The sequence below is a fragment of the Pteropus medius genome, unplaced genomic scaffold (genome assembly GCF_902729225.1).
Source record: "Pteropus medius unplaced genomic scaffold, Ma_sr-lr_union100, whole genome shotgun sequence".
Classification (NCBI taxonomy): domain Eukaryota; kingdom Metazoa; phylum Chordata; class Mammalia; order Chiroptera; family Pteropodidae; genus Pteropus; species Pteropus medius.
This window is the reverse complement of record NW_024340696.1, coordinates 8,877,831-8,893,754: the sequence shown is the minus strand read 5'-3', so window position 1 is coordinate 8,893,754 and position 15,924 is coordinate 8,877,831. Positions and strand designations below refer to the sequence as shown.

Below are 15,924 nucleotides of genomic sequence, written 5' to 3'. Positions count from 1 at the left end.
ATAATTTTACTCTCATAGTTCTTGAGTACTCTTAATAAGGAGCTGAACTTGTTGGCTAAATTGTTTTTGAATGAATAGCTCAATATTGTCTCCTTTTTTGATAAACTGTTTGCATTCAGATGCATAATACAAATAACCACATTCAGTAAATTAATTAAGATTCTTTGAAGGTTTCATTTTGTGTTCTATTCATTCAGGGGACCTATTAAGTTGAAAGACAGCTCAAAATGTGGCACTTTTTTGAGACATACCAAAGTGACTTTACAACTAAGATAGTCAGTTGGTAACTTCTACTTTAAAAATATTACTGTCCTGAGTATTCTTTTTCTTTTATCTGTAGCAAGAACTCAGATTTCAGGAGAAATCTCTGGCCCTCGGCAAGGGACATTCTTGCTTGCTGCCTGTTTCTAAAGCTAGAATAGCCATCCATTTTAGGACAAATGCAAGTCTGTATATATGATATCTAAAGCACATGGATCTCTTTTCAGTCAAATGCACAGAACAGTCATACTTGAGACAATGGCAGATTCATTACTATTTATTCTTTCAACAAAGTTAGTGAGCACCTAATTTATAAGATGTGCTGTATTTTATAGAGTGTTAAGATAAATGAGAATGACCTTTGGAAAAGTTTATAATCTAGTAGGTTAATATGGATGTTTATGACTACAAATGAGAAAGGAAAATTTAAGTCATAGTTCTATTAAGTTCTTTTTAAAACCCTTTTTGAAAGAGTTGAGAGTCCAAGGGATACATAATTTTGATCTATGCTCTAATCATATGTCTCATTAAACCACCAGAAATATAGTCTACATTAATATTGTTTTCTATAAAAACACCTTGGCTGAATTATGACTTTTATGTTGCCATTCAAGTGCAGAGTTTGTTTTAAGGGTCATATGGATTATTTGTCAAGAAATTTAAGATTAATAAAATACCCACAGAAAACATTTCTTTCCACAAAGCTAGCCAAAATCAACTTGTTAGTATGTTACAATCTTTGCAAACTTGTTCTTCTGAACAGTTCCATTGACATGGTTCCAGTTTGTTGGAAGTATAATAGCTTATCCCATTTCAAAAAAAGGACAGCCTTATATTGCCTCCAAATCAGAGAATTTAGTGTTTTAATAGCCTTCAACTCTTAGCAAGAATAGCCTCAAGAAATGACTGTTCTGAATACTGTTCCTTTATTTTTTGTAAAATCTCTGATGAAGAATGGTATCTTTTATTTCCTTACATAAGTATCCTTCTTGTATATTTTTCGTTGATTTAGTTGTTCAGCAAAATTTTGTCATATCTGGCAAACTAAATTTTATTAGTTAATGATTGCCATGTAATTAATCATAATTCATTTTTTGACTTGGCTGCCAAAAGGTTTAGAACTTATTTTAATTCTTATATATAGCAATAACTAGGTTTCTGATTTAACCATCATCTTTCTTTTATATTTATGGCTTTTGATATTATTGTGGTACATACATCTTTTATTATAAGTAACATCAAACTTTTTCTGAAACTAGGTATAGATAATAAGTCAATATATTAAATCCTTTCAAATGTGTGTTAGTCTATGGAATTCACTTATTTGTTTTACCAGAAAGAGCATATTGTTCTATTTGGTTGAGACATTAGTCCTACATTTTTGTCTCCTTTCCACTTTTAAAGATCTTTTTTATTCTTCTAATACATATAGATTGTTACTTCCATGAAGCATGCCAATTTATTTAGTTCTTGTAGTGTATGTTTGGGCAGCTTTTAATATTTAATTTGGTAGTGTCTTCTGATATTTCTCTTCAAATATCAGTCTTTTTGACTATATTGTAAATTATCTTGGTTATATAGTTTGTATGCTGTAATTCCTCAATACATTGAGCTCCAGGGAAACATAAAGGATCGTTCTACCTTTTGAGTGCTCTAGGGTCCATCAATACTGGCTGGACAGTAAAATTTACTTAGTTAATTTTGTGGTATTTACATGGAATTGCTTTTCCAGAGATTTGGTTCTAAAAATTTGGACACAGAAGTAACACATAGTAGATACAGTGAAAGAATATAATTCTTACAGAATTATCAGAAATTTTAGAATCTTCTAATAGCTTTTCCATCACTCTCATTATTGGATTCTAACCCACACATGTCAGTCACAAAGGTTCTTTAAGTCGATAAATGTATAGTAAAGATAAAGGGTGTGGCTTTAAGTTGCTTTATAAAAGTATTGTAGCAATGCCATGCATGTGTTTATGCTTAATGAATAACACTAACATTTTGATTTTTTTTCCCACAGAGGTGACATTGTAATTGCAAAAAGCCCAAGTAATCCAAAATCAAATATTTGTAAAAGAGTAATTGGCTTGGAAGGAGACAAAATCCTCACCAGTGGTCCATCAGATTTCTTTAAAAACCATAGTTATGTAAGTAATATTTCAAATATACTATTCATTGGTATGATAGTTTATTAACATTAATTGAAAATACAAAAGAAAATAACTTATTTATGTTTCAAATATAAGTTAAAGTGCTGTATTCAGTAGAATTTAAGTATGTTTACATTAAGAACCATTTGGCCATTTTATGTTTTAGTTACTTTTAAAATTGTATATAAACATCTCAGTAATAATTGTTCCAGGCAAGATTCACCAATGGATGTCAAAATATTGGTCAAAAGTTTGAGGAAAAATAGTATATTTGCATAGTCTCAAAGTATCTCTCCCAAAAATCTCCCGATATATATATTTAAAAAAAGGAAAAATGGTAACTACATAGAAGAGGAAGCTGGCAGATACCACCCTGAGTGATCAAGGTTAACCACCAATAACAAGACATCCCAACATAATGTAGCCCCTGAACTGAAGCACTGAGAAGGGCATATCCCTTTTGTGATATTCTTGCAAAAGAAGATATAACATTAGTCTAAGCATGAGAAAACATCAGACAAACCGTAATTGAGGGTCATTCATGCAACGTAACTGACCAGTAATCTTCAAAATGTCAAGATCCTAAAAAAACAAGAGAAGACAGAATTGTCAGAGACTGGAAAAGACAAAGGAGACATGATAGCTGAATGCAGTTTGGGATCCTTAGAAAGTTTATCAACTGACTTATTAAAGGAAAATCTGGTCAAATCAAATAAGCTTGTCATTTAGTTTTTAAAAATCCTACTTAAATTTTTAGAATAGAAATTGTATATACCTTTGGTATAGTCAACTTGCCTATCCACTTTGAAAAAGAGCAAGAGCAGTGGAATGGGTGCATGAAGAGCAGCTGTCATGTGTTACCTCCTTTCACCAATCACAGGGTTGCTAGGTGGGGGAAGGTGGCCTTTTGTTTACACAGCCTATACTTTTCTTACTTTAATTATTATTACTTAATTTTCTACTTTTATTTAAAATGTCTATGTCACTATAAAATTATAACTGTTACATCTATTAAGTAACTTTACCTCTATCTTCATCTCCAATGTAAGCATATAATTAAGAGTTAAATTGTCTTCATCATTGTAAAGTTATTTTGAACTATAATACCTTCTGATTGCCCTATAAGTAAATTTGGTCAATAGACTATTACAAAATCAGTATGTCATTTATTTACCATTTGTAACAGACTATAGTTCAGCTATGCAAATGTTTTTGATGTTTATTATTACAATGTTAAACATGCTAGTGATTGTTAGCTGATGGTAATAATGTTGAAGATGATAGTATGGTATCAGGAAACCTATTTTTCTATGGACTTCATCAGGGATACTATATCCTTTCATTCTTCAAAAATGTCATATTTGTACATAATAATTTCATCTTCATATGACTGTTATAATTTTATGACACATTCTAGTCACTTCTGAATTGCCTTAGCATTAGTATATACTCGAGACCAGAAATAGTTTTGTCAACAGAGAGAACAGTAAAACATATAAATGATAGCATCTATACTGGTCATTATTCTTGATTTCTTTTTAAGAGTTATTAGAGGAGAAACATCAGGACAAAAGGATTTAGATAAACTGCTAAGTAATTAGAAAAGACTACCAGAGGACTGTTAGGTGTTTATTTTTTGAACATTTTATTTTAAGGAAAACATTCATCGAATTTTTATGTTTGATGAATGAATAAATTAGAGGATAATGCCATTTTGTTCTGGGTATATTCCACTCACTTTGGCTTGCATGTTCATAAGTATACAAACATAATTATAATAATGTTGGCCAACACTTAATGTATTTACTCTGTACCAGACACTTTTGAAATTCTTTACAAACAAAGGTTAATTTATTCGGTCATCACAACAGCAACCCAATGATGGTAAGTAGTAAAAGTATTTGACAGATGGGAAAACTAAAAACAGGGAGGTTAAATAAATTGTACCATTTCAAACTATGAGAAAAACAGTTGGAATTTAAACACAAGTAACCTGGCTCCATCCAGAATCTGTACTCCTCACCATGCCACTACTTCTCCCAACATATCCTCTACTTATTATTATTTCTACTCTCATATCATCAGATTGTACTTCCCTTAAAATATATTTGTCTTTATTTTTAAAAAGAAAGGGCACTGTTTCTGATCAGGGGCACTACTGGTTGTGAAACAGAAGCTTGTGAGTTTTGAGGGCTCCTCTCCCCGCCAAGTTTTCTAGGCTGGGTTTTTCAAGCCATAAGAGTTGTGTTGCTGTTACAAAACCACTTCAGCAAATGCGTTTCATTAATCAAGGTGATTTATAACAAAAATTCTTCCAATTTTGGAACAGTCTGAAGAGATATCCAAACTGTTTTTGTAGGGTCTGCCCCTCTAGAGTGTTCCCATTTTTAGCTGTCTCAAAAGCACCCTGATGCTGTATTTTATGAAATGAGTTTCTTCCCCTTACCTATGCTTTTAGAAAAATCGTTGTTTATAAGATGAAGACATTATTGTTCAGATTTTGATTGAACTGCACAGTAAAGATGATGCATATTAAATATGTTTTGAATTCCAGGCAAAAAACATTTATTCTCTAAATATGTGCTTCAGAAAGCAAAACACAAAAATTGTCATTTGGAACCTAGAATATAGAGTTTAGCATATGAAAGAAATAGCATTGTTCCTAAGTTGGCAAAAAACTATATAAACAGATCATTGATTAAGAGATGTGGAACCATTTTATTCATTCCAGAGTTCTAAAAGTCTATGTGGCAAGCAACACTTAGGAACTATGATTTATTTTTTACATTATGCAGTTGAAACTAAGCAGTCCCTAGCAAGGTTCTGTTGCAGTGGGTTTTGCTTATTTTATTTCGATGTTTGAGGCCAGTAATTCTCTCCTAGGGTTATGGGCTGAGCCCTGGCTACTAGGATATGAGTTTAATTTGTGACTCACACAAATTGTGCTTAGCTCCAACATCTCGATTAGCTTGCCTTCCTCTACTGCAGGAATTCCTCATTTTGCTACTAGAAGCCACTAATTTGCCTAAAATAATTTAGTTGGAAGTAGAAACATTTAGCACATAGGAAATACATAAAATGAACTGGCATTCTCGTATTGATTTGCACAGTAGGCAAAATGCAAAGTAAAAAAAAAATTTAATGTAGGGGATATAGGTCCAAGACTCATGAAATGTAGTAAAATTTTATTATAAAGCTAATGAAGAGTTGAACAAAAACACTTTATCTTTCTGAGGATAACATTGTTTTATAGTCCATAGCTGAGATTCTAATCCGTAGTGTAACTGTGGTACAGTTAGGCATTTTGAAATACAAGTTCCTGTCATAGACTTGCTAGAAAATCTCTGATCTAAACAAACTCCTTTTCCACATCCTCCTATAGGAAAGAGATGTACATACTTACTGACTCCACTCTGACCTTCATGTTCCCTCTTGAACTCATTCCAGTTAGGCTTTGGTCCTCATCACTTCATTGAAACAGTTCTTATTAGGAGTCCCCAGTGACTTCTTTGTTGTCGATCCAGTGATCAACTTTCAGTCTTCATTTTACTTGATCAGTTGTTGGTATTTGAAATAGTTGTTCTTGAAACCTGATTTCCCTAGATTTTGGGACACTGCTCTCGGTCAGTTTTCTTACTATCTTTCTGCTGCTGCTGAGTTTCCTTTGTTGGTTTCTCCAAACATTGGAGTTACTAAGGGTTCATATTTTAAATTTATTCTCTTGTTTATATACACTCACACTTTATGTGACTTCATCCTGTCCCATGGTTTTAAATATTGTCTAACTTAACTCCCAAATTTATATCAACCACAACTTCTTTCCTGAACTCCAGAATCATATATCTAAAATCTGTGTAAGGTGTCCACTTTAGTATATAAAGATCACCTCAAACTAATCATGTCCAAAGTAAACTCAGCACGTCCAAAACTAAACTCCTGATTTTCTTTCCCTAACTGGCTCCTCCCACTTTCCCATCACAGTAAAGGCAACTCAGTTCTTCTGCTTGCTTAGATCATAAACCTTGGCGTCATCCATGACTTTCTTCCTCTTCCACGCCACATCCAGTTCATTAGCAAATTGTGATGAAGCTTGTAAATATTATCAGAATTGGACCACTTCTTGCCACCATCGCTGCTACCATCTGGGTGCAAGACAAATTCATCTCTCATTTTCTCGCAGTAACTTCTGAACTGCTCTTTCTGCTTATACCTTTCCCATATACCTACCCTCCACTGATGATTTTCTAGATAGTAGCTGAAATGAACTTTTTTAATAATGATACTTTTTAAGAGTAATAATATCACTCTTCTGCTCCAAGATCCCAGTGGCTCCCCATCTTACTTATAATAAAAGCCACAGGCCTTAGGATGTCTTACAGGACCCTACATTATTCTTCCTGCTGCCTATTATATTGGAATTATAAATTAATTATATAATTATAAATTAAAGTTATATTGGAACACAGGCATGCTCATTTATTTATATGTTTTCTGTGGCTGCTTTCACTTTTCAGCAGAGTTGTGTAGTTGTAACAGAGACTATATGGCTTGCAAAGCTTAGGCTATTTTACTGTCTGGCCATTTACAGAAAAAGTGTGCTGACCCTTGCTCTAGAATAGAAGGTTCTTGATGGCAGGGATTTGTTTTGATCACAGATTCCCCAGCACCTAAACTTTGATTTGGCATCTAATTGGTACTTTAAAAATACTTAAAGGTGGACAAAAGTATATATGAATAGAGTCTGACTATGTTTTTTTCTGGCTTCTAGTCTACTTAGTTTCTTCTGCTAGTTTCTATTGCAAACTTGCTCTCAAGTAAATGCATTGTGTTACTATTTTTCAGTATGATAGGGATTCCCGTAGTTCACTGCACTGTAGGCTGCTGCTGAACTGGCTAATCTGTGGTCATTCTAGTCTTCATAGAAGACTTGAAAGTTAAGCTACCGTCCATAATCGCAGGTGAAAGCTGTAGAAAATATTGGACTGTCCCGCTATTACTTTGTACCCGGACAACAGAGTGCTGACTAAACGTTTCTTTTCCCAAATGACTTCTCCTTGGACTGAATGATATCTTTCAGTCCTTTTATTAAGCAGACTAAAAATTCACCTGGCTCTAAAGTGATCTATCAGTCTAGAATAGTGTGAACTTGGCCTAGACTAAATCTTCTAAAGGAATGGTAGAACTGTAGAACCCCTGGACCTGCCTTGATGTTATTTTGAAGGCAGGTTTGGTGCTGCAGAAATGCTATGGTGGTTTTCTTATGATGAAGGCTAACTTGCCCTTGCAACATGTAGCGCCTACTAATTAGGTTGTGAAGTAATGAGGATTTTCTGAATTTCAGTATAAATGCATGTACCTTTTGGACATATTTAACTATTCTACAGGTATTTTGTTTTGATCTTTTTATTGGTTGGCAGATTAATGATGGGTACAGTTGTTAACTTTAGTAGGTAAACTAACTCCTTTAAATGCAAACCTCTGCTTTCCAGTGGTTTTTCATTGCAAAATAATCATTTTTTAAATCTGCCAAAATTAAAATTTTATTTATTGAATTTTAGTTTCTCAACCATAGCAGCCACTCTGTATTGAAAATTGACATGTTAATAGAATATGATTATGAAGATTTCAGTGTATTCCTATAGATCATAAAGACTGTTATGATCTATAACAGTCTTTTGCTATAGTTAAAGAAACATATCTGTAGTTATTAGAAAAATATATTTTTACTTTTATTATTGACCTATCAAAATAACAAGCTCTTTAAAAGCTTTTTGGTTCTTGATACCATAGATTCCAGTGTTACACACAAAAGGTGAAATGTTGTTAACCAAATGATGGTCTGTTACCACAGTAGAGTGATGGTAGGCGAATAAAAAATGTAGTATTTCTTACATTTTTCTTTTTGAATTGTAGAGTATGTTAATAACAATGTCATTATTGTTATTGGTGGAAATGTAAGAAATAGAGACAATTTTAAGTTTCAGAAAGAATCAGTTAAATGTTCTCCAGATGCACTGGTAGTATAGTGTTCTTAAAAGAAGAACTTGGAAATGGGACAATATGCCAGTAATAAAGCTGTTTTATAGTGTATTGGGACATATTTAAATAAAACTGATTGACAAACTGAAAAAAAAAAAATCTCACTAATTCAACAGCATTGGAAATGGTCACTTTATATAGTTAACACTAATAGCCCCTTAATGTGTACTGTGTATTTTAGGTTATAGTTCAAATCCTTGAATATCCTAATGCTGTTTTTCTGTTTGTTTAAATGTCATTTACTTTAGCTAAAAGTCATAACCATATGGCCTTCTATTACCGCTTGTATTATAAACAGAAAAAGTACTTCTTTGTAGGGAGAGGAATCATCATATTGAAAGGGCTTGTTTACTATAAGCTGCTGATACACTAAATCCTTATGTCATTTAAATAGAAGAACTACCTAATAATGTCACTTATTACAACAAGGATATCTAAACAAAGGACTTGCTTTTTGCAGACTATAGTGATAAAAACCTGTGCTTCACATCCATTTCTCAGCAACGGCTCCCAGGTTAATCAATCATGGCATACTGCTAATGCCTTGATTGCAGCTGATATAGAGGAAATATGTTTACTCTTTTGCTAAAGTGAAGTTCATTGCGGAGATGACGTGACTTTTTCATCCTATAGTTAACACAGTTCTGAAGATAAATTTAACTTATTGTTTGCAATTCTGAGGTGGTTTTCTTCTGATGGTAACACTCAAGAATCGTCTTTGAGGTTCCCACAGCTTAAGTATTTTCTGATGTGTTTGCTAAACATTTTCAGAATAAGTTGATCTTAGTTTAACAATGCGGTTTACACAATTTTATTTTGTAGAAATGTGTTTTATATATGTTTGAGTATATATATGCATGTATGAAGATCAACATTTCTACTGAAAGATTAGCAAGTCTTCCTGAAACTAATGTGTTATGCTCATCTAAAAATATTTAACCACTCAAAGTTGGAGAGTCAGTGCTATTGGTGTGAATCAGTTGGCAGTTGTGCAATTCAGTAAAATGCAAATATTTATTTGCAAGTTATGAGGTCTCTATATTTTAAGATTGCCTAAAAGTAACTGGGAAAAATTAAGACCGAAATTGTAATGCCACTCTTCAATGTAAGCATCTGAAGCAGACTCCAACTCTGATAGTAGTAAAAAGAATATATTCTGAGTGTCATGTGGCTTCTTAATATGATATAGTAGTCTGCCGGAAAGTTGCTGTTGACTAGGTGAAATATGTTCAAATGTCTTTTGAAATAAGCAACTGAAGGAAGTTCTTTGTTACCACTTTGGGTAACTAAAATTCTGCGGGTTTCTGTAACTCTTACTGTTAGTCCATAAAAGCTTTCTCATTCTACTAAACTACTCTCTACCTAAAATAAGATTGGAAAAGAGGAATAACAGAATAAAAGCAGGTATGCATGTTATAAAACAGTTGAAGATAAATTGGCAAGAAAATATTGGCAGTGATACAAGCCACTGTACTGCTACCCTAGATATGTGAGAGTGCTTTCCTCCTGGATTAGAATTTTCATAACTTTTAATTTTTAAGGAAATTTAAGAATCATTTAGTTTGGCACAGCTAGTACTTGCATGCCCACTAGACATACTTGCATAGCCAACAGGAAAGGAAACTGAGTACTTAAAACTATAGAGTGAGTACTTTAAAATTCTAAGGTCAAGTTAAGATTCTGATCTACTTCCTATACATTGTGTGTATGAACCATTAGAGAAGCCTTATGTCTTCTGAAGAGACTTGAAATTTGACCCAACTTCCCTGTGTAAAGAAAGTCAAAGTAGATCTAAGGACTAAAGATTGATAAAGGATCTAAAGATTGATATGGACTTCTCACCCTCGCTGCAAGTGTACCTAACCCAAACCAATTTCAGGCAATTTTCTTAAAGAGGCTATGCTTCAGAAGCAGCTGGAACCACCACACTTGGGGTATGGGATGGGAAAGATGATTTAAATGGCCTTCAAGAGGCTACAGTGGTGGCTAAAATTTTCCTGACATTAACTTTCCTTTTACTTTTATTTATTCATGTATTCATTAATTTCACATTTATTGAGCACTTTCTTGAGGGCCACCAGCACCATGTTGAGGACAAGTCCCTGCTTGCAGTGCTGTCCAATAGAACTTTCTGCAATAATGGAATATTCTGTATCTGCACAGTCCAGTATGGTAGCCACTAGGTACATGTGGCTACTAAACACAGGAATCATGGCTAGTATGTGTGAGGAACTGAATTTTAAATTTTATGTAATTTGTAAAATTAAATAGCCACATGTGTGCCTAGTGGCAACCATATTGAACAGTTTTAGGAGCTTGTAGTCAAGTTGGAGGAACAAACAAGGAATTACAATATGGTGTAACAGAATTATATACAAGATACTATGGTAAGACACAAGAGGATATTTATCCAGACTGAGGTGGATAGGATTATTCCAGACTGGGGAGGTAAAGCCTGAGTTGAAGTTTTAAAAGATAAGGAGGCTGTAGCCAAAGCAAGTAGCATATTCAGGTCTAGAAGGGAGAGTACAGCATTATGCTTTGGGCAACTGCCAAAAGTAAGTCCTTATGTCTTGAACATATAGTAGGGAGAGTTGAGTAGTAAAAAGAGGAAAAAAAGGTAAACAGGTCTCAGTTCCTTGTATGTCTCTAGCAGAGGAATAACATTATTACACTTAGTTTTTAAAAGATCACGCTGATATAAGTATAGACTAATAGAAGATGGTTTGGAGTAGGAGAGACTGGAGACATAATTGAGATAATATTAAGAATGGAAAGCATTATAGAGTTTGGAGAAAGATTAAGGAAATATCTAGGCAGGATTGGATGCTGGAAGAAATGGAACTGAAGGGCTTAAAATTGACTCAAGTTTCTGGCTTTAGCAGTAGGGGTCATAGTATATTAAAATAAGGGATTCTGGGGTGAGATGTTAATTTGGGAAATGGAGAGAAGATATATTCAGTGTTTGAGTATTATAGAATCCTACCTAATAAGCCTAAGGTAGATGAACTTTAATACAATAGCAATTCAATTATTATAGGAAATGGAGAAAAACAAATGCTTTCTCAGAATGACATCTGGATGCTATGCTATTACTTCCTTGATGTCCACAGTATATTTCCATGATCTCCACAGTATATTTCCATGATTGATCAGCCTTCGGAGATCAGTCTTTTTAAATATCTTTAGCTATTCTCTTTGTATCTTACATCATCACAAAAAATGTCATCTGTTATCCACTTGCCTATTTTGCAATTTTGTATTCACAAAGCTAGATTTCATTCTAAATAACTTTCAGAGTATGGCACCTTAGAGTTGTAGTTTTGATGAATAAAACACAAGTAGGAGAATGTCCATCAAAGAAAAATATGCAACACAATGTCTTTTTATAAGGCATTAGTAATATGAAGTACAAAATGATCTACATATTTTAATCATTTCTTTTTTTTGGAGTATGGACTCTTTTTACCCCTGATGGTCTATTTCTAATACTGTTTCAGTTAGTTGTAAGTCAATTTTCAAGCCAATCTTTTTAGAAGCATTTATGCATAGAGGCCACAAGAAATAGTAAAGAGCCACAGAGATTCATCAATAGGAATAAATCCACATAGAGATGAGTTATGACTTTGGGAAGAATAATTTGAGGACCTCTTCAACATTTAACACTCAAAATTTTGGTGGAAACATATTAGTACATATTTCGTACAGTATGTATCTGGTTTCCCAACTATTGAGACTTTCTGAGAGCATGGGAAAACTCTATTAACACTATATTCTGCTAGTCTATGAAATAACCTCTGTTTCATTAAATTAGGCTCATGTTTTGGAATATGAGAACCAGATTCTGTATCAGGTTACATTAAAATGAAAATAGAGACAGTCTCAAAGTGAGACTGTAAGATGCTCCTTTTAAATACTAATCTAAAAACAGAGCAGGTAACATTGTTTTATAAATAGAACAAGAAAAGAAGTCAGCAAAATAATCCATTGTCCTGTGAAAAAAAATCTGTAGGAATGAGACATTAGTATCTAATGGCTAGGACGGAAGGGCCTACTTACTGGCTTCAATCACAACCTTTTCCCCCTTCCTCTTGACTAGCTGGTAGATGGTTCTGAAGAAGTAAATGCTTCATAAGGGAAAGCCTAAGCATTAAGTATTTAATAAGCATTGCTTGATAAAGATGCCTATTAAAAGAATTAAAATGTTAGTCTTTAGTACATTTGGATGACTTGGTCTTAAAACTGAATTTCATTAAATCGGTTAACATAATTAATATGGCAGCTATTCACAATTAATGTACATTTTAAATTATATTGGATTCAATTCAAAGTCTTGGCTAATACCAGAACTGTATAGTTGAATACAGTATAAAATGACCAAAAACATAAGCAAAGTAAAATTGCAAAGCACATTTGCAGATTTCTAAGTAGACTGCATAGGAAAAGCAGGAACAAAGAAAGCCCAGAAGGCATCATTCATACCAGCATCTGGGGCAACTGCTAATATAACAATAGCTACTACGTAGTGAGTGCTTACTGGGTGCTGGAGCCTTATGTGTTATTTCACTTGGTTCTCAAAATATTTTTGTAAGGCATTTATTAGTCCCAGTTGTACAGAGGAGGTTTAAATAACCTGTCCAACGTGCTTAGTAAGTGGCAGAGCTACAGTTTGGACTCAGGACTATGACTGTGGACTATATCTTTGAGTACTATGCAAATAACCCATCACAGAGTCCTATTCAGAGTGGATGGTATTGAATACTTGGGAAGAAGATGAAGTAACTTAGCTTGAAAAAGCTATGAGAATGAGCAAGTCAAGTCTTACACTAATATCTAAACCTACTCAGTAGGGAGGTGCTCAATAATAGAACTTGTTAGTAAAAAAGCATTCCCCATCATTACCCCACCCCAGTGCTGTAGGTGTAGCCTACTGGAACTTCTGTGTAAATTTTTCTTTGGTAATAATTGGCTATGAACCTAAGGTGACACCATTATTAAGTAGGGAAGGATAATAACAGTCTCCAGGAATGATGCAGTTAGGGTAGTAATAAGTCAGAATTTAAATGGGGGAAAAAAAGAGCAGGACCGCATACATAGAAATAGTACCCATTGAAATAATCATGTGTTACTGTTGCATACCTGATCCTTTGTCCTGTTAATCCCTTTGTCATGCATCTAGCATTTGGGAGCACCTCTATCAGGACTCCAGAAATTCCACTTAGGTAGACAAATGTGAGTAAGAAGTTTTGGCAAGGAGAATATCAACGAAAATAGATTAATGAAACTGTTCCTTGAATTTTGCTTTCATAGATACCTAAAACTGACACTTGAGACACTCCCATTTTTAAAAATTAAAGATTAATAACGTGTTTTCAGCTTTTGTTCTTAAAAGCTCTTTACTTGATTGCCTCCTGGGGGTTTAACGCTTCACTTTTTTGACATATGTGTCTTTGTTTATAGCTTTTGTTGGTGTTATAGGAAGGGTAAACTCCAACAGTTATTTACTGCTGCTGTTTCTAATTTTGCTGTTGCATGAGTCAAAAAAAAAAAAAAAATACTGAGTTTTATGAAGTCCTCTTAGAACTATGTAATTAGTAAATTATTTCATTTTCCAAATTCTCTCCATTAGTTTGTGTGCATATTATCTTACCATGGCTACATTTTGGTTATATGTGATAAGCAGAATATGCATTAGCTACAATAGATAATAATTTGACTTGATCCCACTTACATGGAACATAGTAACATAAAAAAACATCATTTGAGTATAAATTATTAGACTGCAATGACATTTTATGAATGAATATTCATTACATGGACTTTTTCCTGGGCATAGACATTATGTATTTTATATTTCACATTTATCATTCCCTGAAACACAAAACAAAATCTTTAAAATATATGTGGAAAATGAAATACTTTTAAGATTAAAGTGTTACTATATCACTCCTGTTTGGTTTTGTCAAAAAGAAACAAGGCTTTCTGATTGCTTTCATAAAATGTGTATGCCTCTCCTTTTCTTATATAATTCAAGAAAAGGAAAAAATGCCAAAAAAGGATTCCAAAAACTTTGCCCCTCTCCTTGCCTTTATGGTTTTTGTTTAATAACTATTGTTTCCCTTTCATATGTAGCCATTTTAGAAGAACCATTAAAGAGGCATGAGCAGTAGCAGGGACAGTACCCACCAGGCTTTTGCTGTTATTATAAAATATTTGGCAAACAAAAGGTTAATTAAAAAATCAGATCTTTTATTAGGCTTTTCTGTTTTTTAAAAGGTCAAAAATACAAATCTTACTCTGCAGTAAGAAGTTTTTCTAACTTGGATATTCTTTGTGTAATCAAATAAATGAGTTTGATTATAGTTTAGTAAATGTGTTATTTGATATTGTGGACTCTTTCATCAGATTTCACTTGAATCAAGAAAGGTAACACCTGTGGGTTGGTTCACAAAAGCCTCTTTTGTTAAATGGACACCCGCAGGCCATGAGGCAATTACATTTGTTGCTTGTACTATAAAGGAGCCACTTAACTAGACCTCTGTAAGTATCGCTGAGAACTAGAGGCTTGATTCTTTTGTCCAGCTTTGAGATTAGGTTTTATCATAGCTCAGGAAGTAAACCTCTGACGTAGAAAGGAAAAACAAGAATGATTTAAGGGTTCTTTTAATGCTTTAAAATTTAGCCCTAAAGTTAGCTGTATCTGAGACCCTGGGAAAATTCTGATTTGAGCGAAAGTACAATGTTCTAGGTGGCATTCATTATAAAGACATATTTGTATATTCTTATTTAGTCTCTTGGATTCATTCCAGTTACTATGGAACATTTACAAAAGTATAAAAACGAAAAGTAATCTAATAAAAGTCTTGGTTATGAGAAATAATGAACAAAGATATGGAATTGGGGATTTCCATTTTTGCTGTTTGCAAAACATTATAAATGCATTTATTGGAGTCCTACTACAGTTAGAAAGTTACGGTAGCTTTTTAAAAATATATTTAAATATATTTAAAAATATATTAATCTATTTTGTTAGTTTTTTAAATACTACTACTATAGAATTTTCTCGTTTGAATTTTCAATTTTGTGATAGCCAATTGGTTAATCCAATAGATAATAACTGTGTTTTGAGTTAGAAAGAAAATTTTTGTTCTATTTTTTGTCTCATTCTATACCAGAAAGCCCAGGTTTTAAGTTTCAAACCCATACCAAAAATGCATTGTACTTTGCTTATTTAAATAAATGAGTTCTTAGCTAGACTAATATTTTAATTACCCAGAGACTGGTGACAGTACTCTTCACTGCAGTCATTTACTTGTACTATACAAAGAAGCAGAGCCTGCTATATGGATTGGAATTTAGGTCTCTTTCCATACTACTAATTTTTTTTTTATATTCGATAAAGTTCTTCCTAACCTGCATGGTGATGGACAGTGTTCTCTTTTTAAAAAGTACAAGTATCACTAAAAGGGCT

The 15,924-nt window shown here is 33.3% G+C and overlaps 1 protein-coding gene across 7 annotated transcripts in view; it reads left to right on the top strand.

The window, feature by feature from the left end:
- Nucleotides 1-15,924, top strand: part of IMMP1L (inner mitochondrial membrane peptidase subunit 1) — a 63,611-nt gene that overhangs the window by 33,568 nt on the left and 14,119 nt on the right. For all 7 annotated transcript variants that reach the window (XM_039866359.1, XM_039866335.1, XM_039866341.1 and 4 more), the window contains exon 5: nt 2,285-2,411. In XM_039866359.1, coding sequence (XP_039722293.1) covers nt 2,285-2,411 — 127 coding nt within the window. The remainder of the gene's footprint in view (nt 1-2,284; nt 2,412-15,924) is intronic.